This window comes from Notechis scutatus, chromosome 11, assembly GCF_049901735.1.
Source record: "Notechis scutatus isolate UNSWTSFEM ecotype Mainland chromosome 11, rNotScu1.2, whole genome shotgun sequence".
NCBI lineage: Eukaryota > Metazoa > Chordata > Lepidosauria > Squamata > Elapidae > Notechis > Notechis scutatus.
Genome location: NC_142019.1, coordinates 15,755,164 through 15,776,369, shown reverse-complemented (window position 1 = coordinate 15,776,369; position 21,206 = coordinate 15,755,164). Strand labels below are relative to the sequence as shown.

Sequence of the window (21,206 nt, the reverse complement as noted above, 5' to 3'; positions counted from 1 at the left end):
TAATCTAGAGTGACATTTCCTACTTTTACACTGAAGGGGGAGAAGTAACTTTTCTTCTTCTTCTTCTCCCTACTCATTCTGTGAAATTAAACTATTTGTGATTACAGAAGGGGGGGAAGAGAGGCTAAACCTGCTCCAGGTAACATTTTGGAAATTTAATGTTTTTGTTTTGTTTAGTTTTGTTTTGAAGAAAAAATATCTGACTGGCAGAGCTGAACCTCCCTGCCTTCCCTGCCATCAGCAATATTTCCTTCCATTCTGCAAATTAAAACAGAACTGCAATATCCAAGCTCCCTTTTAACACCATTTTTGACCATATCTAAGTAATCCAACCTATATAAAGAGAAGAAAAACAGTGGCACGCACAAATCACCCCTTCAGGCTTATTTCCCCACCAAGACAGTTAGGAGAGTCGTACAAATGGTCAGATATCAAATAATATTTTAATTTCTGAATACTTTCAATTTTTTTTCCTTGGAATATAACACACAAAGACTGGACCAAACAGTTTTCAGTTATTATAACTTTTACAGTATACAGAAATGTTGCACTTAAAAAAAACCTTCAGTTTTTTTTTCTTTAAAACACAAAAAACTGTAAACTCTAAGGTACTGAATCAACCACATTATCTATAAGTGCCAACAGTAGTGTTATTTTTTTTGTCATGCTGAATTCAATGGGTTTTTTTTCTTTTTCTTTAAAAAAAGGGAAAATATCAACAAGTATTATAATACAAAGAGCTTGCAAATATACAAACAGATAGAGGAACTCGGACAACTAGGCGGAACCCAATTTCATTCAAATTACAAAAAAGTTAACTTTGTGATGAGTCTCTCTGTGATTTTCTGTGTACATATATGTATGCATGTTTTTTTTTTTACCAAAACCATCTTGTGTCTTGGACACAATCTGCCTTCAAAAAAATACCCAATTCCCTTCCAAAATCCATATTTTGCCATATATGCATTTATGTGTTTTTGTGTGTATATATGTGTGTGCATTGTATTTACATAACACACACACACACACACACATATACATATACACATACATCTCCCCTCAGACGGGGTACAGGCAGGTTGATCGTGGTTCACTTTTATAATAATAAAAAAAGCTATAATTATAGTAGTTGTAGCTTGAAGCTAAATTTTTGGCTGACCGGATTTAAGTGCGCTTCCATCTTTCTAGAATTATTTTGGGGTGGGGGGTGTCTTTATTCCCAATTTTATGTTCTTCTCAGAAACCTTTCCAAGACAGTTTTAATTCTTTCAGAACATATACTTTTTAAAGGATACACAGTTCTTTAAAAAAAAAAAGAAAAGAAAAATGAAACCAAGATTATATCAAAATTATTATAGAACCACAGAATAAACTGGTTTGGAACCAGGATTTCTTTAAAAAAACAACAACCCAAAACAAAATCCTATAGGTACACAGACAATGTTGGACAAATCAATAATTTGGAGAGAGAGAGAGAGAGAGAGAGAGAGAGAGGATGAGAGGGGGGCAATAGAGGAGAGACAGAAACAGAGAGAGAAATAGACAGGAAGAAAGAGGAACTTTCCCCAATATGTTAATTTTCTACAGGTTTGCTTGTTTTTTAAAAAATGCACTTTTAGTGAGAGGTTGCATTTCAAAGTTTTAACACCCCCTCAAAAAAGAAAGAAAGAAAGAAAGTTTTTTTTCAAGCGAAAGAGAGAAAAAGAGAGAAATAGTAACTCGTGAAAGACAAGGGAATTTTAATGCATTGTGTAAAAAGTCCATTGAACAAGTCTCTCTTTTGTTAAAAAAAAAAAATCCATAGTCCATTCAAATTATTCTCCTCTCTTCTTTTAGATGTGACATCCTTGCTTAACGGAAAGGAAAGGACGTTTACACAACCGCCAGACCCAAATGTCACTCGCGATTCCTCTGTTCCAATTTTTTTTCCATTGTGTGTGTGTGTGTGTGTGTGTGTGTGTGTTTTGTTTTGCTTTTGTCCAATTCTCTGATTTGTGGAATTATTATTATTTTTTTCCTCCTCCTCCTCCTCTCTCCAACATATTTTTTTTCTCTCCCCTTTTTCTCTTATTGGATGGCCATATACGGCCAGTTAAAACTGCTTCCAGACAGTAGCATATCTCTGATAAGGGTTTCTATGGGGGTTTTACCTACCAAACGGACGAAAAACAATTGCTCTATGACCGAGGAAGAGACGGTGCGAAGAGAGGGGAGGCGTAACAACAGTTTCCCAAAACGGGTGGGCTGGTTTGGATACTGGCTCCTGACGTATTCTTCCAAGGCGCACTGAGACTTCTCCTGTAAACTTTCAACGTGCGCTACGTCGGATAGACCACACGCATCTAGAAGAAAGAGGGGGGGTTTCAAAGGAAAAAAAAGGGGGAGGAACCATCATCAGTGTTAAATAAGACACGGTTTGCTTGTGCAAATGGACACACAGACCCATCCTTGCCACCAATTGCAAGCGTGGTTGAATTCACTGCGACGACTAGCTATCCTAACCCAAAGCCCCTGTGCAAAATGGGTAGGCCTTGCACCCCGATTAGAAAGAGGTTTAGCCCCCCTCACAAAAAAAAAGGCCTTAAGATTTTTTTCCCCCCCTCTGGATTTGGGTTCCGGCTCAGCTCAGCCCCACCAGGGTCTCTTGCACGCCCGCTCCGGTGGGCTTTCCTTTCTCGACCCTCGCAAACCCTCCCTTCCACGCACAATCCAGCGCCCCAAATCCAGCCTTTTGCACAATTTCCCTCCTGCACCTGCGGTGAAGCGACTCTTAAGGGTCAACGAAACATCGAAACATCGAAACATCGCGGGACTTTCCCCCAGGAAACCTGTTTTTGAAGCTACCAAGGCGCTTTCTTTGGTGTTTAAAGTCTCTCTCTCTCTCTCTCTCTCTGTCTGTGTGTGTGTGTGTGTGTGTGTGCTTGATTGAGGAAGTCAGCACGCTAAGCACGTGCTGAAGCCCCCTCCTGCAAGGGCGCCGAGGTTTCTAAATCTTAATTGCCCCCTCCCTTCCTTAAATTCTTGAAGAAGGGCGGGAGTCTCCCTCTCCCCCCCCCACCCAACCTGCACGGATTTTTAATTAATTTATTTATTTTTGGCATGGTGTTGGGAAAAGGGAAGATCGTGTGTGCCCCACCAAAAAAAAAAAAACATATTGGGAAAAATAAATGATGCAGAACCTAACCGACAGAACATGAGAGCGTTTTAAAGAAGGTAGGTTCAGAAATTAGCTCTGCTCAGCTCCAGAGAATTGAGTGGAAAGAAAGAAAGAAAGAAAGAAAGAAAGAAAGAAAGAAAGAAAGAAAGAAAGAAAGAAAGAAAGAAAGAAAGAAAGAAGCGATTTCCCCTAAAAGAGATACCGCAGTTTCTCCTCCAGTCTTTGAAAGTGATTTAAGTGGTCCTTTAAAACTGATCTTGTCAGTTTAGCTTATTCAAGGGCAGCCAAGCAGAATCTGATCTCTCTCTTCATTAGAGCTCTTTTCTCCCTCTTCCCCTCTGCTGGGTTTAACACTCACATACACAAACACACTCACCACATATAATATATAAAAATAAAATAAATACGGCTCCACATTTGACAAGCTAAAATACAATGAGAGCCCCCTTTTAATCAAAAGCTGCCTTGACTCTGGTTGTGACCTTAGCTGGCTGGGTAAAGTACCAACACATGCATATTTTGAAAAACATTAGAAACCCTGTCCAGGATCTATAGAAAAGGCCCAGGAAGAAGAAAGGACAGACAGACAGACAGACAGACAGAAAAAGAAAATCAGATGACTCTTTGCTGGCTTTCCAATACATGCCAGGCCCTGCGGTATATTAGGGCAGTTGAATTGGTCAGTCCCGCATCCTTTCCGCCCCCTCCTCATTTTATAACTCCACAAAATCAGATAACAGAAGTTTTATCTACCTTGCAAAGGCAATTTACATACAAATCCGTATTTTGCAAACAGTCATAAATCTTGTGCTTTAAGGGCAAACAGTGCCTTGAAGTGTTTCCCGGAAAGGGGAACAATATTAATAGCACTAATTGCAATCATAATCATAAATGCGGAAGATAAGGAGAAGGAGAAAGGAAGAGTTTAAAGGGAAGGCCCTAAGAATCCTTCCTCTTTTAAAAGACACTGAGGTACAGAGAGAGAGAGAAACTCTACAAACATATCGTCTCACACAACACTCACACTTCTTTCTAGAATTGTTTCTGACAACCAGCCACGTTTGGAGCTCAAGTGATTTGGGTGGGGAACAAAGATTTGAACAGGGGGGAAAATGCAATTATGGAAAGCAATAATATATAAAAGGAAGTTCAGGTCATGACCTAAATTTTGGACAAAGTCCAGGAAGGCACTTGGTTTCCCCCAGGTCTCCCTTAACACAACAAAAAAACCTGAATTGTGAGACTTTATTTTCTCATATAAACTGCACTTAGCTAGGCCAGTTTCCTGATATTTCTATATATATATGTGTGTGCATTTCCACAAGCCTTGCCTGCATGTATACGGAGTGAACATTTTTCCAGGGTTCTTTACTATTTAGGAAATAAGACATTTTAAGATATGACTTCAACTGCTTTCTCTGGACTATCAGGCAAACGTTAGAGACTTGATCTCATGAATTATTATTATTATTATTATTATTATATTACTCCGTGTAGTATAAAAGACAGACATGATTTGAAATATTTCACCTCCAGAGTTAGCCCCAGATGTCTTACTCAACCAGATTGAACCGAGGCTTATTAGATTTCATCATACCTTCCATTGTTGTTTTATAACTGTAGCACTATTTTTATACAGGAGAAAGTTGACACAGAAATATATTCTCTCCCTAGTTAGAATTCCCCCCCCCCCCCATGCCTGATGGTTCAAATGGCCTATTTTCTGCTTTTATGACTTGCTAAAATGGAGAGAAGAGGGAAGATCCTTGAATGCTGCCATTTCTGAATTACAGTGGCCTTATATACTGCAGTTACTGATGGGAAAAAAATATGTTTAGGAAGGTTTGATTCCGAGCTCTGGTTTGGGGGGGGGGCAACAATTTAAATGTGTGGCGCATACATTACATTTTAACTTATCGTATTTTCTAAATTAAGGACAAAACCTGTCTCATTGTTTAGACACGGTTTGTTAGTAGGCCAATAGTTATATAGTGTAAGATTATCTGCTCTAACCACGTCTAGGTTCCAATCAGGTTTGTTTATTGATGGTGGTGGAGGTGGTTATTATTATTATCAAGCTGGGCTGTCTATCTCCTGGCTTGGCGAACTTAATTTTTCTTTTTATTGAAGCAAAGTTGGTTCATTGTCCCTTTTTTTTTCTTCATTTGGCTGACCATTGTCATTTTTAGCACCTTGCCCGTCTTTCAGTGGTCTCAAAATACGAAGCTGAGCTGTTCTTGTTCTCTTGACACAAAAGCCCATCTCTCTGAGCTTAGTGGGACAACTCTAGAGATAACTCCAACACACACACACACACACTTTCCGTTCACAGCGATTCAGAAGGGCTCCATTAAAATAAAACAGGGCCCTTTTTATCTAGACCCCAGGTCCCTACAATTTTTATCCACTCTCCTACTACATAGTTTCTTGATTTCTTTTCCTTTTTCTTTTTTAAAAGAAAAGTATTTTCTAATGTAGAAGAGAACTTTCCAAACTTCAACCTTAGGCCTGCACAGCTGACACAGATACAAGAAGGAGACAGCCTCCCGGTCAAACCACAGCTCTAATCCCCTGTCTCTGTCCCCCCAACCCCAAAAGCCAACCAACCCACAACAAAACGCCCCAGCGAAGCTCTGTCCTCCCCCCACCTCGCCCTTTCCATTTCTTCTAGGAAAATTGAGAAGAAAGGAAAGAGGGGAAGGGAGAGAGAGGGAGGCTGCGGTTCTGAGGCCCGAATCCCACTGCCCACCAACACTCGGAAGGCAGAGGCAACCAACCCCCCAGCCCCCAGCAGAGGCCGCCCCCTACCTGAGGTGAAGAGGACAATCGCCTTCAAGCAGCTGTATTCCGCCGAGTCCACGTGTAGGGCTTTCAGCTTCTCCACCTGCTCCTGGAAAATGCGTATGTGGTCCATAAAGGCGACCACGCGGTCGGCGGACATGGGCGACGCGTGGAGGCCGGCGGCGGCTAAGAGCGGGGCGACGTGGAGAGGCATGGAGCACTGGGCAGCGTTGAGGACGAACAACTCGCTCCAGGTGAGCCTCAGTAGAGCCACCTGGTCGGTGATCTGGAGGTCGGGGAAGAAAGGAATGTTCCGAGCCCATTCCACCGCGCTAAAAAGCATCCGGGCGGCCAACTCACAAATGTTCTCGATGCCCATAATGTTGTTCGGCTGCATGCACTGGCTGCCGAAGCGAGAGGTCGGGTAAGGCTCTGCGCGCAGCAAGAGGGAAATATATCCGGAGAGGTACGAATGACAGTTCAGGGGGTCCCCGTTGGTTAAGGCGAACTGGCCGTGGGTCGGCTGTGTAGGTGGCATTCTGCCCCTCTGGACGGCTGCCGTGAATAAAAAAGAAACTACAGCAATTAATACCTGCATTGCTAAGGAAGGCTGAAGGGGAAGAGGAGGAGGAGGAGGATGGTGATGGTGCTATCCGAACTACAGCTTGGCTGGCTTTCTGGGGAGATGGGGGGGCAGCAGGAGGGAGATGGAAGGGAGAAGGAAATCCGAGGGACCCGGGAAGGAAGGTCAAGGCACAAAACCCCCTTCTGCACCGGCTGGAAATACATGTTTATTTGTGTGGTAGCTGGGTTGGGAGGGCGACACAGATCAGGACGGGGAAGGGAGACTAAGAATGTTTAGGGTTTCAGCCCGGGTGTGTGTGTGTGTGCAATGCTAAGAGGGCGACCCCCACCCCCCCCCCATCCAAGCAGAAGCTATTTGGAAACGCCTGGCGTGAAATTGTCCCACGTTTTCAACCAGCCTGCCTTCTGAAACCTTCTCGGCCTTGTCCTTCCTAGAAGCCCTTTCCTTGCACACACACACACACACACACATATATATATATTAAAATAATAATAAAAACAAAAAGCAAAGGGGAAAAATATCCGCCAGGCCAAGGCAGAAAGAAAGAAAGAGAGAAGGGAAGGGGAAAAAAAAGAAAACCTTCTCCAGCGTGGCTTCCCACTTGCTCGAAACAGGCCGGAGGGGGAGAATAAATAGCAAGCAGGCAAGCAAAATAAATACACAATGCCGGCGGGCTAAGGGGGAAATGTAGGTCCTCCGGACCCTATTGTTATATTTTCTCCGCTGCTCCCAGCCGGGGGGCGAGAGGAAGCGGAGGGGCTGCTGGAAAACTCTTCTGCAGAAAGTGGGCCTTTGGTTTTGTTCATAAATTTACATGGTGGTGACAGAGGAGAGAGAGAGAGAGAGAAAGAGAGAAAATGAAAGAAGCCGAGATTCGCGGCAAAGAAAGCCGAATTAAGGCAGGGCTAAGCGGGGTGTGTGTGTGCGCGTTTGCCTGCAGCCTGACCCCTAACGTTTCCCAAAGCCGGCAAGACCCCCTCGAAGCGGGAAAGCTGCTTTCAACACCCCCGCCCCCCCCCCAAAAAAAACCATCCAACCCGGGGCGGCTGAAAGAGTGGAAGAGGCGCGCTACGCCATTAACAAGAAGCCGTGCCTCGCCTTTCGCTCGCCGAGCTTTTCCGCCGCGGCGCTCCATCTTGCGGAGAGAGAGAAAGAGAAAAAAGGAGAGCAAAAATGCAAAATAAAAATAATTTTTTTTTAAAAAAAATCCCCGCTCGCTGCTTCGACTCCCTTTAAAGGCTTTTCAACGCTTCCGAGATCGGCTTCGCGTCGTCCTCACCACCCCCTCAAACCCCGGATCCTCGCCGCCTGAGCTTCCCAACGCCTCCCCTCCGCCGCTTCCCAATCACACACTACACAAAACGAGCTACCTCTAAAAGGCAGGGAAACGAGGAAGGTTTTTTTATTGCCATTTTCCCAAGGCCGAAAGGACCTCGTGGAAGAAAAAGAACCAGCCTTCTCCGGAACCGAGCAAAACCCAGTTAGAACCTGCCGGAATTCCCGAACGGAAGCCCCGATCGATCGATCGACCCGGGATTTATTTATGGGTTCTGGTTATTTACAGAGCAGGAACCGAAAGGAAGAAGGCTGATGCGGGGGAGGGAGGGAGGAAGGGGAGGCGAGAGAGAACAAGGGGAAGAAGTTTACGTAGCTAAGATTGCCCCGGAGCTCTCCTTTCTTTCTGATTGCTTTCATTCCCGGGATCTATCCCAGCTACCGGAGACACCCCAACCTCCCCCCCCCCCGCGAGCCATTTCGAGGAGGATGGAAAGCGGGAAGAGAGCGCGAAGAGAGAAAAGTTGTTTGGCTTTTGGGGTCGGGAGTCTTCAGGAAAGCCATTTTAGTCCTTCCAACCTCCCACCCGGAGCCCAGAAACTCAAAGCGGGTTTCTCTCCCCTCGCCTCATTTCCTCCCATTTCAGGAGAACAAACCCAGACCAGGGGCTTATATTTAAAAAAAAGAAAAAAGAAAGGAAAGTGCTAAAAGCCCCTCGACTTTGTGCGCCAAAACAAAACAGACTTTAAAATAATAATAATATTAATAAGAACAAGAACAATAACAACAACCACCAAGTCTCCAGACCTCCCTCCGCAGGCTGGATTTCAGTTTTTAGAGGGGACCCTGGCATCCCCGGAGGGGCTATTATTATCCCCGCCTCGACTGCCCCCCCCCGCCGACGGATGAGAAATGGAAAACAAATGAAATTCCAATACCTTCCCGTCTCATGCCAACCTTCAGGCATTTCTTGAGGCGACAATATTGGCATTGGTTGCGGTGATGTTGGTCAATGGGGCAGTTCCGGTTGGCGCGGCACGTGTAGCTAAGGTTCCTCCGGACGCTCCGCTTGAAGAAACTCTTGCAGCCTTCGCACGTAAATTGCCCGTAGTGTTTGCCGCTGGATTTGTCCCCGCACACCACGCATTCGATGTGCTGCTGCTGCTGTTGTTTCTCCCCTTGGTTTTGCTGGCTGCCCGGGTTGGTTTGAGCCGGTGTGCTCGGGGGCCCTCCTTGGCCGGGCGTCTGTGGGGTATGGGGGGCGCCGGTAGGAGCTCCCGGCACCGGGGGAGCTTGCGAAGGCTGCGTTCCTTGCGGGCCGGTCACATCGTCCTGCGGGTCTCGCCAGGCGCCCACTACCATTGCCATATCTAAGGGACACCGTGGCCAAATCGCGCGGCCCCCCGTCGCTTGCTGTGGCCGCCGGATCCGCTTTTCCGGCCGGTTGCGCCTGTCGTTGGGAGCCGAAGCGAGCTGTGGCGGTCTAAAGAGAAAGGGAGGGGGGCTTCCACTTTTATTTGTAGTCTATTTGCTCTCCCCCCTCCAGCCTTTTTCTCTCGCAGTTCAAAGTTAATTCTGGTTTTCTTGGTTTGGAAGTTGCTCCGGAGGAGAAGGGAGCGCGTTGTAATCGGCGACGGTGGTGGTTTTCTTTTAATTTTTCCCGTCTCTCTCTCTCTCTCTCTCTCGCTCTCTTGTTGGGTTCTCCCCCGCTCTCCTTTTGCCGGTCCTTTCGTTCAGTTTAATTTAACGCTTTGGGTGGAAAGGGTGGTGGTGGGGGGGGGAGAGAGACGGTAGAAAAGATCGCACGGCTCTTCTCCCCCCAGTTACAATGGCAAAATAGTAAATAAATGCGGGAAGCAGACACGCACGCACGCACGCAGCAGGCAGGCAGCCGAAAGTGGGGTTGAGAAAAGGAAAGGGGGAACGCGGACGAACGGACGGGAGGAAAAAGAAAAAAGAAAAAAAAATTAGGCGAGGAGGAGGAGGAAGGCGCGAGGCGATTGTCTTAGCAAAAGAGGAAGAAAAAGTTTAAAAAAAAATACAAAAGAGGACGGCTGGGGGAGAGAGAGAGAGAGAGAGCGGCTCCCTTCAAAGGTCTCTCCCTCCCTCTCTCTCTTGAAGCCGACCCGAGTTGCAAGAACAGAGGCGGGGGTCTGGGGGCCAGATCCAGCGAAGCCCGCAGTCAGCCATTCAGAAAAGCCATGGAAAGCAAGCAAGCCAGGCGGAAGCCCGCAGCAGCTCGCAGGGGGCGCAGGCGAGCCCAGAGAGAAATCCCACGCTCGGCACGCCGGCCCGCGGACCCGGCCTGGCTCCTGCTCCTGGCGGGGTTTCGATCAGATGCCCCGCTCGGAGTTTGGCGAAGCTGTAGAAACATCAACCGGGGAAGAGGAGGAGGAGGAGAAGAGGAGGAGGAGGAGGAGGAGGAGGAGGAGGGGAGGGAGACGGGGCGGGCGGGCGGGGGGTTGAAAGGAACCAAACAAAAACCACACGCGCGCGCGCTCCCACTCACACACGCACTCTCCACGCGCTCACGCACCCGCGCGCGCTCTCTCTCCCTCACACACACACACGGACACACGCGCACTCCCCTTCTTCCTCCCTCCCTTCCCCAAAATCGGAAGTCTCTCCCGGCTTCTCCTGCGCTCGGCTTGGCTCCTCTTTTGCCGTCGGCTGCTTCCCTTCTTCTTCTCTTCTTTTCTTTCTCCTCCTCCTTTTTCCTCCTCGGCTGCGGCTACTCCGGCTCTCGTTCCCTTTTCCTCCTCCTCCTTCTCTTCCTCCTCCTCCTTCTCTTTCTCCTCCTCCTCCTCTTTTCCCTGCTGCTGCTGCTGCTGCCGCGGCCGCCGCTGCTGTCGTCGCCGCCGCCGCCGCTTGCCCGCGCCTTATGCTACTCCCGTTTCTTTCGCAAGTGGGTCTCTTTAGCAAATCTGCTTCCTCGCACAACACATGGGGCGATAAGGGGAGGAGGAGGAGAGGGAAGGGGGGAGGGCGGGAGGGAGGGAGGCGGCGGGACTGGAGGAGGAGAGAGGATCGGGGGAGGGAGGGAGATCGAGCGAGCGAGCGAGCCAGCCGGCGAGGGGGGCAACCGGCGTGAACTCTCTCCAGGCTTAAGAAACCCCCCAGCCGGAGAGAGCGATAAAAGGGCGGCTGGAGGAAGAGGCGAGGAGGCTGGACGCGGGTGCTGAGGCCGGGGGGGGGAGGCGCCCCAGAGAGGAGGAGCGTGGGGGGGGAGAGAAAGAAAAGAGGCAGGGGGTTTTTAAATAATAAATAGCAAGGGCAATATGTATATCTCTATCTCTCTATGCACCGGGGCTTGGCATGCATGTGAAAGTAGGGATCTCTGGCGGGGTGGGGAAGGTGGCGGGGGGGGGAAGTGGCGTTGGGGGCGGAGAGAAAGAACAGGAAGACAAGAGATTTCAGGAGCGGCGATTGCAAAAACAGGGAGGGGAGAAAGAGAGAGGAGGGGGCGATGCACAGACACCCTGAGCAATACTAGCGATGGGGACGATTAAAAATAATAATACTAATACTAATAAAAGATAGAGGGGGGGAGGGAGAAAAGAACAAAAAGAAAGAAAGAAAGAGGGGAAAAAGAGGAGGGGGGAGGCGAGAATCCCAGGGATGCAATATGCGGGAGAGGAGGAAGAAGGGAGGAGGAGGAGGAGGAGAGGCGGGGGGGAGAATTAAAGGAGTGAATGCGATTTATAGGAGACCGGCTGGGGCGAGCGGCGGAGCCTTTCTCCGCGCTCAGCTCACCCAGCTCTCTATATAGTGAACTTTGACACCGCGGCTGCAACTTAGCACACGTTGCCATGGCGACCGCTCGCCTTATAAGGCAAGAGGCTGCCTTTGACTGGTCAAAAGCTCGCGGACCTCCCCTCGGCCCTCATTGGTCAGTGCAGCCTTGTGCGGGGCTGGGGAATGGCTTGGAAGCTCGGCAAAGTCCGCGCCGGTCCTAAGGCGAGTCCCGTTCGACTCCATCCCTTGACGCGCGCACGCACACACACACACTCTCTCTCCTCTCCCCCCGCCCTCCCCCGCCGCTTTTCCATCCATCGCTCTGAACCGTCTCCGTCTGTCTGACTTTTAAAGTTTTATTTTATTTTAATTTTTTTTTTCTGCATCCCTTCCATTCCTTCTTCCCAATTCTTTTAAGAGGGGATTTTTTTTGTGGGGGTGGGGGACTCAGAAACAACAGTAGGATGATGAGAATACATCATCATCATCATCATCATAAGTAGTATGAATAGCGGTAGTATCACAGTACAGTACAGTGTACTCAGTGATCCCTCTTGTATGGCCGCGGATTCTCTTTGGGTAGAAATGAACTTGGTTTTGAAGCTGGGATTGTACACAAGGGGCGTTAGGCAAATTTGCAACCCTCTTTGGAAGAGAAGTTATTCGATCAGGGGTTGCGTTTCCTTACCTCTGAAAGGCGTGACCTGTTTGCAGGAGAGTTACCCTGGGCTTTATGGAGCACTGTTCTTGAGGCTGAACCGGTTGGGGGGGAAAAAAAATCCCATTTGGGCTACAGTGGGGAATTCAAGATATCTGGGCAAAAGATTTGAATCCACATTTTGCGCAACTAAGATCGCTTCAGTGTTGAAATTAGGATCCATTGCGGATTCAAGTTCTACAGGTACAGAGAGTGAACTTGTAGCCACCTAACACCTCAACAGGGTAATGATAATAATAATGCAACCAACCATCGTGATAATAACACGGGCCCGACCTCTTTAGAAGTCGAAAGGCTTATAGTCTCTTTAATATTTCTCACGCTGATCTTGCGGTTTGCCCAGACTTAAAAAGTCTAACTTGATCTCACCGTCTGAGCCCAGCAGTTAAAGCTGGATTTCCTAGCTGAATATTTACAAAACCTTACATCTCTAAGGTTAAACCTCTGCTTTCTTTAACTCTGGGGCAGAAAGGGTCTTGCCTAAAAGGTAGAGACCTAGTCTAGTTTTCTTCTGCAGAAAAACTCTTGCAACCTGGCTGGAGCTCAAGGCAGAGAGAATCGGAGAGAGGAGATGGTGACCAACTTTAGAACAGTGACCTTAAACTTCATTGTTCCCTTGAGATCCCTGACATTCTTCTCTGCCCCACCGGTGATGATGATGATGATGATAATTGTCTCCCATTTTGATGACTTTTGCTCCACGTTTCACACATACACGAGAACGCCTTAGTAACAAGATGCGTGCACCACTTCAGGCTGCTGCTATGTCACCCAAAAGATTCATACCCAGATGCTTGTCTTGGGACAAGGCAAGGAGAACAGAAGGGGAAAAAAAAAATAAGACCAAGCAGGATTTTATTCCCAAGAAAACACACTAAAAACCACGGAAGGGGGAAATTTCAGAGGTCCGTCCCTGCCTCCTGTTCACACGATTCCAGTTCTTCCTCTCAACCAAGTCGCCTTTATTTAGTTCACCACAAAATCTAAAAAAAAAACCACACCAAAAGGAAACGTCCCAACGTTACGAGGGATCTCCAGAACAACCCAATTAGATTTAAAAACAAACAAACATTATAGTCTGAGCTGAAGGCAAGCGATGGAAATCCAGACCTAAGAAGGGATGGGTAGAGGTTGCCAATCTCGGCAAAGAAATCCATTTTCCCCGAGAAGGCAAACAAACCAATAACTAAATAAAAAGTCTCAAAATTGGACGGGGAAAAAGAGGATAGACACCCGCACAAATTATGCAATGCGGCATATATGGATGCGGGTGGATGTGGTGGATATGTACAAACACACACGCGTAGAGCAATCTGTACGAACCTATTCCTATGTGTATGTGCGTGTGTGCTGAATATACCGTATATGTAGGTGTATTTAGAGAAACGGGGTTAAGTTAGACACATGCGAAGGCAGAAACAACATCTCAAGAGTTCGGGTCCCGCAACGACATTCCTCATTTGCCCCGCTGCAATCTTAAGACCTTCATTTCCGCTCTTCATAATACACTTATTTTTTTTGAAGGGGTTGGGGGGAGAGGACAGCAGGAAGGAAGGCTGCTATTAAAAGCTCGCAGGTGTGTGGAGAAAAGTCAGGAAAAATGGAAATATGAGCCCGTGCTCGCTTCTGGCCCAGTTGGAAATTCCTCCATTCCTGCCCCTTCCTCTGGTCAATTTCGAGGTGAAGGTGAAAAGCCCCCTCTGTCCTCAGGATGGGGCCCGTTCGAAGATCTCTCTCTCTCTCTCTCTCCCTCCCCCCTCTCTTTCTCTGTTTTCTCTTTCTTTCTATTCCTATCTCTCTCTCTCTCTTCTTTGCTAGAATAACACGAGAATATATATATCCCTCACACACACACCTCTCTCTTTCTCCTCAGTGCAAAATCGTCGAGCCGTCGGGTGGCCACGACCTAACTCCTTGGCCCTCTTTCCCGTCCACTCAGCACTAAGAAACACACCCGCTTCCATGCGTATGCAGGCTGAGTTCACACAACAAGTTTAAAGCAGGTCACAGAGAGATTAGCGGCTGGGGCAGAAGCGAGGCTAGCTTGTGTTAACCTTGTTTGTGGAGGTTGAGGGGTGGGGGGCGCACGGCCGGGCCGAACCCAGACCGCTGGGTTAGGGAATACCCAGGGCCCATTCCTCCAGCGGGTTAACTTCAGTCACCAGGTGAACCTGTTGCCGGTTGAATTCGGCCAGAGAAAAGCCGCAGGAATCGAGCTGGGAAGGTCCCGGCTCTCTCGCAACCTCCGCGGGGGGAAGGATCTCGATTTCTCTTGCGCGACTTCTCGCAGGCAGGGTCGGCCCGAAGAAGCCAGCAGGGGGGAAATGAACAGCAAACCGGAGAGCCGGAGGTCGTTTTCCCCAGCACAAAGGCGATCCGAGAGAGAGAGACACACACACACCGAGAGAGAGAGAGAGAGAGAGACCGAGAGAGAGAGACTTGTGAGGAGAAAGGCGGAGACGGCGACGGCGGCTTTGTCCCGCGCGGAGTTTTTCTGGACCCGCGCGAAAGAGACACGCATTTGCCACGGGAAGGGGACGCGCGGAGAAAAAGGGAGCTGCCAAGCAGATCCAGTGGCGGAGCGCCGATCCGCTTTCCCTTCTCTTCCAAAGCGCTGTCGGTGTTGCAGGCGGCCGGGGCGGGCCAGGATGTTGGCCGGCGGCGGGAATACCTGGCGGGGACGTGTGTGTGTGTGTGTGTGTGTGTGTTCAGGGTTAGTCGCAGGTAGCCCGCGTCGCGCGCGAAAGGAGACCCGTCCGAGCGCGCAGAAGAAGTCAGGGATAACTCAACTAGCTGGGATCGTCGAGGGCAGGCTGAACGCGGATCCCCCAGGGCCGTCCATTGCAAGGAAGGAGGCTACATTTCGTGGTCTGGGACCCCCCCGCTCAGCTTTTACGTTTCTCCCCGAGGATGTGTTCTAGAAGGCGGTGCAGTACTAACTTTGGGTGGTGGCGACAGACGGGGAACGCCAGCAGTTGGAGTAAAGGAGAAGTATGTTCACCTGCCCGTTTGAAAAACTGGGGTTCGGGGCCGGAGAAATGGAAACAAAACTCGAGCAAATGGGGAGAGACAGGAGGAAGGAGGAGAGCCGGCCCAAACTAAAGCATGGCCTCAGAAAAAGAAAAAGAAAAGAAAAAGAAAGTTGAGAACGGGAAAAATCTCTCTTTTGTTTCGGGCCTTTTCTCCCTTCTTTCCATCCCCTGCCGGCCTGTACGTGGGTGGCAATTCGGAGCGGTCCCTTCTTTCTCGGCGGATCTTTTGGGTCGCTCTGGCTGAAAGAGGGAGCTGCTTTCCTCCTTGCCCCTTCTGGACGTTTCCCTTTCCCTCCCATCTCCACCCGAAAGACCCCGGAAAGGGATGAAAGTGGCCCACTCTGCGTGGCTCTCATCTTTCAAGCCAATGTAATTTTTTTTAACCGTTGGGCTAGTGGCAATTTGGGGGACGGGGAAAAACACCCCCCCCACCCCCCCGAGACTGCCAAACCGGGACCCTTTGGAAAAATTTACAGAGCGAAATTAGAACATATGCTAGCAGAGAGCGAGAGAGGGGCTGCGAGAGAGAAAGGGCCGGCCAGAGAAGTGGGGGGAGAGGGAGAGAGAGAGAAAGGGAGAGAAAGGGGAGAGGGAGGGAGAGAAAAAGAAAGATGGGGGAGAGACAGCGAGATGGATTGAGACAGAGAAGGGGGAGACACACATACACACAGAGAGAGAGAGAGAAGGGGAGAGAGAGAGAGAGAGAAAAGAGAAAGAGAGAAGGAGAGAGAGAGAGAGGCAGAGAAGGGGAGAGAGAGAAAGAGAAAGAGGGAGAGAGAGTTAGATGGGGGATGGGGGGGAGAGAAAAGAGGGAAAGAGAAAGGATAGAAACGGGGTGTGTGTGGGGGGGCGCAGAGAAGCTGGCTGAGACACCAGAAGTACAGTATACGCCTGCCCCCTAGCGAAAGTCTATCACTGGCATAAAAATCCCCCTCAACTTTCAAAAGAAATGAGCGGGTCTTAAAGTGAAAGATACTTGTTGGGGGCGGGGTGGGAAAGGGGGGTTGCACGCGGAGCTAACTAGGCGGACGGGGGGGCAGGGTGAGGGGAGCAGAGGAGCCACGGCCAAACGCGTAGAGTTTTTAACCATCTCCCTGGTTTCTCTGCTCTCACAGCCCCCCCCCCCCCAGGCCGTTGAATTTATCCCAGACAGGTTGCTTTGACCTCCGGACTCCGATCGGGGTTTCTTTCACAGCTTCCGGGGGGGGGGAAAAAGCCTTTCTTTTAAAGGGAGGGGCGAGGGGCGAGAAGGGATGAGTTCGGGGATATCCCCCCCCTTTTCCTTTTACAGGCAGAAGGCGAGGATGAGTGTGTGTTTCTGGCTGCAGGGCACGAGTGTCTCTTTTCGAAGCCGTATTTTTTTTTATTTTTTTAAAGTGACACCGGCGTGATTATATTTTAAATTCCTCCCCCCCCACCTCCCCCGCGCCCGAGTTCCACGCAGCACGCATACGCGCGCCCAACACACACGCGCGCGCGCGCGCGCATAAACACACACACACACACGCACGCACACCCAGAGAGTTGGAATGGGCCAAACAAAACTTTGCGCCCGAATCTTGGACCCAAGCGCGGATTCCTGCTGGCGACGGTGAGTACCCCTATTTATTGATATTATCAGACACTGTAAGCGTGGAGGAAGGGAGGGAGAATCGGCTGGGGTTTGGGGAGCAACTTGTTGATGGGGGGGTGGAGAAATAAATAAAATCAAAGCTGTTCCTGCAAGAAAGGAAAACAGCAACAGCAACAACCCCCAGCTCGGCCGAGGTAAAACTGCACGTGGGGAGAAGGAATTCTTGCCTTCGGATTCCCTCCATCATCCCCCCCCCCGCTCCAGGCTCCCCTCTTCGCCAAATCTTTGGCACAAACCCCACGTTGTCAATCTCCCCAGTTGTTGCCTTGGATTAGCTGCACCCCCCACGAACGCTCTCGCACTTTTGGCGGTGGGGTTCAGGGAGCGGAGAAGTGGGGGCGCCGCCGTGAAAGTGTCTTTAAGAAGCGGGTGGGCTCATCGCCGCCTCCCGCGGCCCGTAAAGAAGCAGCCTTCCCACGAACAGCAGCCTCCTTCGCCGACTTCTTTTCCTCGGGGTAACGTCCGGAGCAGAAGCCCGTCTCCAGCTCGCCCTATTCCCGCTGTAACCTTTGGCAGGGAGTCACCCAGCTCCGCTCCGGGGGGGGGTTGACTTAGGAAGGCAAAACCCAGGTGGGGGGGGGGATAGTAACTCAGGGACGCCCTTAGCAAGGCAGTAAGCTTCAGAGGGTAACACAAAAAGCTCAACACAATCACACCTCCTCCATAATAACAATAAACCATAATAATAATAATAATATAGAAAAAGGTAGAGAAAGAAGCATTTCCGCGCCCCCCCAAAAGAAACGCGTCGTGAGGATGAGAGAGAGAGAGAGAGAGAGAGAGAGAGAGAGAGAGAGAGAGAGAGAGAGAGATTTAAAACGAGAATTAAACATACCCAAAGTATATTTGCTTTGTTCAAGATCCCAAATCGCTTGCATCTTCTTCTTTAGTTGGGCAGCGGTTGGCAAAATCGCTTTTAATTGTTATTATTATGATTATTGTTTTGCCCCTCCCTCCCTGAGGCTGTGAAGACGTATCTTCTTGGTGTTTATCTAAGCGGTTGTGCAAACTGTTTTTTTTTTTTATTAAAGAGAGGGGAGGTGGAGAGAGAGAGAGAGAGAGAGAGAGAGAGAAAAGAAGAGAAGGGGGAAAATTACAAGGGAAGAAAGACGGAAAGGGTGAGATGTTTCCTAGCCTGAGAAGAAACGTGTTTGGCCCCCTGTGTATTCTTCTCGTTAAGATTTTTTTAAAAAAAAAAGGGGGGAAATCGTGGTAGAATTATATAAATATATACAGACACAATCTAAGTTTAAGGGGGGCGGGAGGAGGTGAGCTTCTCTACGGTAGTGGAGGAATGTAAGCCTTTTAAAAACGGAAGGGGGGGAGACAGAGAGAGAAAAGAGCCCCCACCCAAGTGTTAAAAGATCTGTCGCTGTTCTCACTCCTTAGAAGGAAGAGCGTCTGGTTACACCTTGTTTGGGGCTGGAAAGACGAGACTTTGAGAACACACACACACACACACACCCCCTCCCCCAAAGGAAAAGGAGAAAGAGGAAGGAGAAGGTGGTCCCAAATTAAATGTGTATTATGGAAAGATGGAAAACAGACCTTCATTTAAAAAAAAAAAACCTGTTTCTGCCTTTGGGTGAAAACGAGAGTAGGTTAGGAGGGGGAAAAAACAAACAAACCAAGAATAACAAACCACATTCAAAACCTAAATTGCAACTGCTCTGGTAGTGGGGACTCCAAAGCTTCAAATTCTAGGATTCTCTCCCCCCCCCTCTATTTTTACTTCCTTTCCTCCTCTAGTCCTCTCCCCTTTTGGCTGCATTCACACATGCTCCCTCTCTCTTCCCCACCCACCCTCTGGGTTACTGAAGTAACCCACTCTCCGCGTTTCGGGTGGGCTTCGAAGGCTTAAGGTCGTGAAAACCTCGAAGGCAAGAACCGACCGAGCTTAACTTGTCCTAGGAAGAATGCAAGTCAAACCAGGCTGAACCCGCTCCGCCTTTCTGCTCCCCTCTGCAGGAGCCCCCTCCCTTTCTAGGTCGTCCAAAGTGACACCCCCCCCCCCCAACATTTGCCTCCCACGGGTTGAAAGCAAGCCAGACTAGCCGCTCTCCTTCCCCTCTGCAAGCTGAGGGTTGGTGCCTGAAAACAGAGAAGGGAGAGAAGGCGAATGTTGGGTGGGAAACCTCGCGTGTTGCCTTGCTGATTTCGGGAAGGCCGTTGGGTGGGAAGTGAAGTGAAGTGAAGGGACAGACTCACATAAGTTAGATGGGTCGCTTCCCCCCCCTCCACGTTTCCTCCTTTTGAAGAAAAGGGTTGGTTTGAAAAGGTAATTTTAAGGCAGTAATTGATGGGGGGGAGGGAGAGGAAGGGAGGGAGAGAGAAGAAGAGAGAGGAAGGGAGGGAGAAAGAGAGAGAGAAGGGGAGAGAGAGGGAGAGAGAGAAATGGGGTAATCAGTCACAGTAGTTGGTGAAAATAAATTGTCCCAAGGGCAAAAGATTCCCACCTTTATTTTGTTAGATTCGTTTTCCAGGATTCCCACCCCGCATTTTTGAAAAGGAAAGCGGCAAAATCCTGCAGTCTTCCCCAGCTGTTAATTGAGCTTTTACAAGGCAAATGAAATTTACAAATGGATTTTCCCCAGTCATTGCACACACACACACACACACAACATCACACTTAATTACTAAATTACTAAGTTCATCTAAAAGGGTGGCTTTTGGAAGATGGGGTGTATTTGAAGGGAAGGGAAGGGAAAGGGGGCTGAGGTTTTTCTTTTGTGGGTCATGACAGTTATAGGCCTGTAAAAAAATCCCCAATCTTGGAATTGCTGTACAAAATAAAATTTGTCCTAAATGGGGTGGGTGGGGGTGGCAGCTTCAATCTAGAAGCCCCTTTTTCTCCCCTCTCCCAACAGCCACCGAATAATCCACACACCCCTCCCACCCCTGGGCCACTTTCTTCCTCCTCTCCCCTTCCAGAGTTTTCCTTGGGGGGGGGGAGAATTTGTTTGTGTTTGTCTCTGCGAGTAATGGGGCAGGAAGGAAAACAGAATTCAGCTTGCATCTTTTTGAAAGAATCGTACTTTTAAATCGTAGCAATAGGAATCCATGGGCATATTGTTCTCTGTTGGCAGAAAGCGAGCCTAAGGCGAAAAAGTCCTAGGTAGTTATTGTGTGTGTGTGTGTGGGGGGGGTGTTAGTAGGAGAGAAAAAAAAATCCAGTTAGGAATGGCTTCAATCCCAAACTTGGATTCTCTCTCTCCCTCCCTCCCTCTCTCTCTCTGTCTCTCTCTCTCCTTCTCTTTTTTCCAATGCTGGCCTTGCAATTCAGAGGTTAGCCTAGGCGTTGGGATAAAAGGGGTCAGAGGTGAGAGTTGCATTAACCCTAAACGCGAGGAAGGAGGCTGGCAGGCCCTCGCTTGCCCACCAACTCTGGCTGGCTTGGAGATAAATTCCCCTGACATACCAAGCAGAACAAAGGGTGGGTCGGATTTTGACGCCCCCTCCCCTACAAACGGACCCTTTGAACTCAAGGAATTTGGGAGGAATACGAAGGATCTCCCTCTCTCTCTCTCTCCCCTCTCTTTCCTTAGCTGGTGTCTCCCTTCGCATTTTGCCAAGGAGCGGGGGTTTTGTCTCGAAGAAAGTGTGTGTGAATGGGGGTGAATAGCGTGAAAGAGATGGGGGAGAAGGACCCCAGCAAATCGCTTTTTATATCCCCCCCCCACCTCTCCCTTCTATCTTTTCGGATCAGCGCCTTTCAATGGGCGGAGAGGTGCTCGCTCTGCCCCAACACCAAGGCTCCCGCACTCTTCTTTCTTCTCCGGCCAGGAAAAAAGGCCTCTAATTAAATTGTTTGCTACGGTCCCGAGCGGGAAGATTCGGGAGAGCTGGCTTAAAAGAGAGCGTGCTTGGGCCGAGGGATGAAGGGTAGAAAAAGCACCTTCCACCCAACAAAACAGCGGAGGTGGGAGGCCTCTTCTTCCCTCCCCGACTCCCCCAGGACGGTTTCACCTGGACCAAACCGAGGTGTCTCTTAGTTTTTGTTTTTTGTTTTAAATAGCATCCAAGGGAAGCGGGCGCGCGAGGCCGGGCGCTCTCTGCGGGGAAAACTCCGGGGTTTTCTCCTGTGCAGTCCGGAGAAAACCGGAGGGTCTGTGTCTCAGCGGAAAGAGCCTCCCCGACTTGCAAATTTGGGGGTGGGGGTGGGGGCTGCTGCAGTTTGTCCATCTCCCCTTCAGGGCGATTCATTTGTGAGAAATGACCTCGGGAAGGGGAGAAGATGCCTTCTAATGGCACCCGAGAGTTATTCCTCCGTGTGAATGATGGGACGGATT

General features: G+C 49.2%; 2 protein-coding genes across 4 annotated transcripts; one reads left to right on the top strand and one right to left on the bottom strand.

The window, feature by feature from the left end:
- Window positions 1-424: 424 nt before the first annotated feature.
- On the bottom strand, window positions 425-19,087 carry NR2F2 (nuclear receptor subfamily 2 group F member 2). 3 transcript variants are annotated; one of them, XM_087972853.1, is made up of 3 exons: window positions 17,753-19,087; window positions 5,966-6,493; window positions 425-2,342 (listed from the first exon to the last, which is right to left on the bottom strand). In XM_087972853.1, the coding sequence occupies exons 1-3, from the start codon at window positions 17,793-17,795 to the stop codon at window positions 2,068-2,070; spliced, it is 846 nt and encodes a 281-aa protein (XP_087828979.1). In that variant the 5' UTR covers window positions 17,796-19,087; the 3' UTR covers window positions 425-2,067. The 3 variants fall into 3 exon arrangements, with proteins under 3 accessions (XP_087828979.1, XP_026528886.1, XP_026528887.1); XM_026673101.2 differs by lacking the exon at window positions 17,753-19,087 and adding an exon at window positions 8,738-10,266 and having other exon boundaries at window positions 5,966-6,514; XM_026673102.2 differs by lacking the exon at window positions 17,753-19,087 and adding an exon at window positions 8,738-10,266.
- On the top strand, window positions 10,001-12,285 carry LOC148129714 (uncharacterized). Its single transcript, XM_087972858.1, has 3 exons — window positions 10,001-10,210; window positions 10,262-10,704; window positions 12,249-12,285. The coding sequence occupies exons 1-3, from the start codon at window positions 10,001-10,003 to the stop codon at window positions 12,283-12,285; spliced, it is 690 nt and encodes a 229-aa protein (XP_087828984.1).
- Window positions 19,088-21,206: the final 2,119 nt, after the last annotated feature.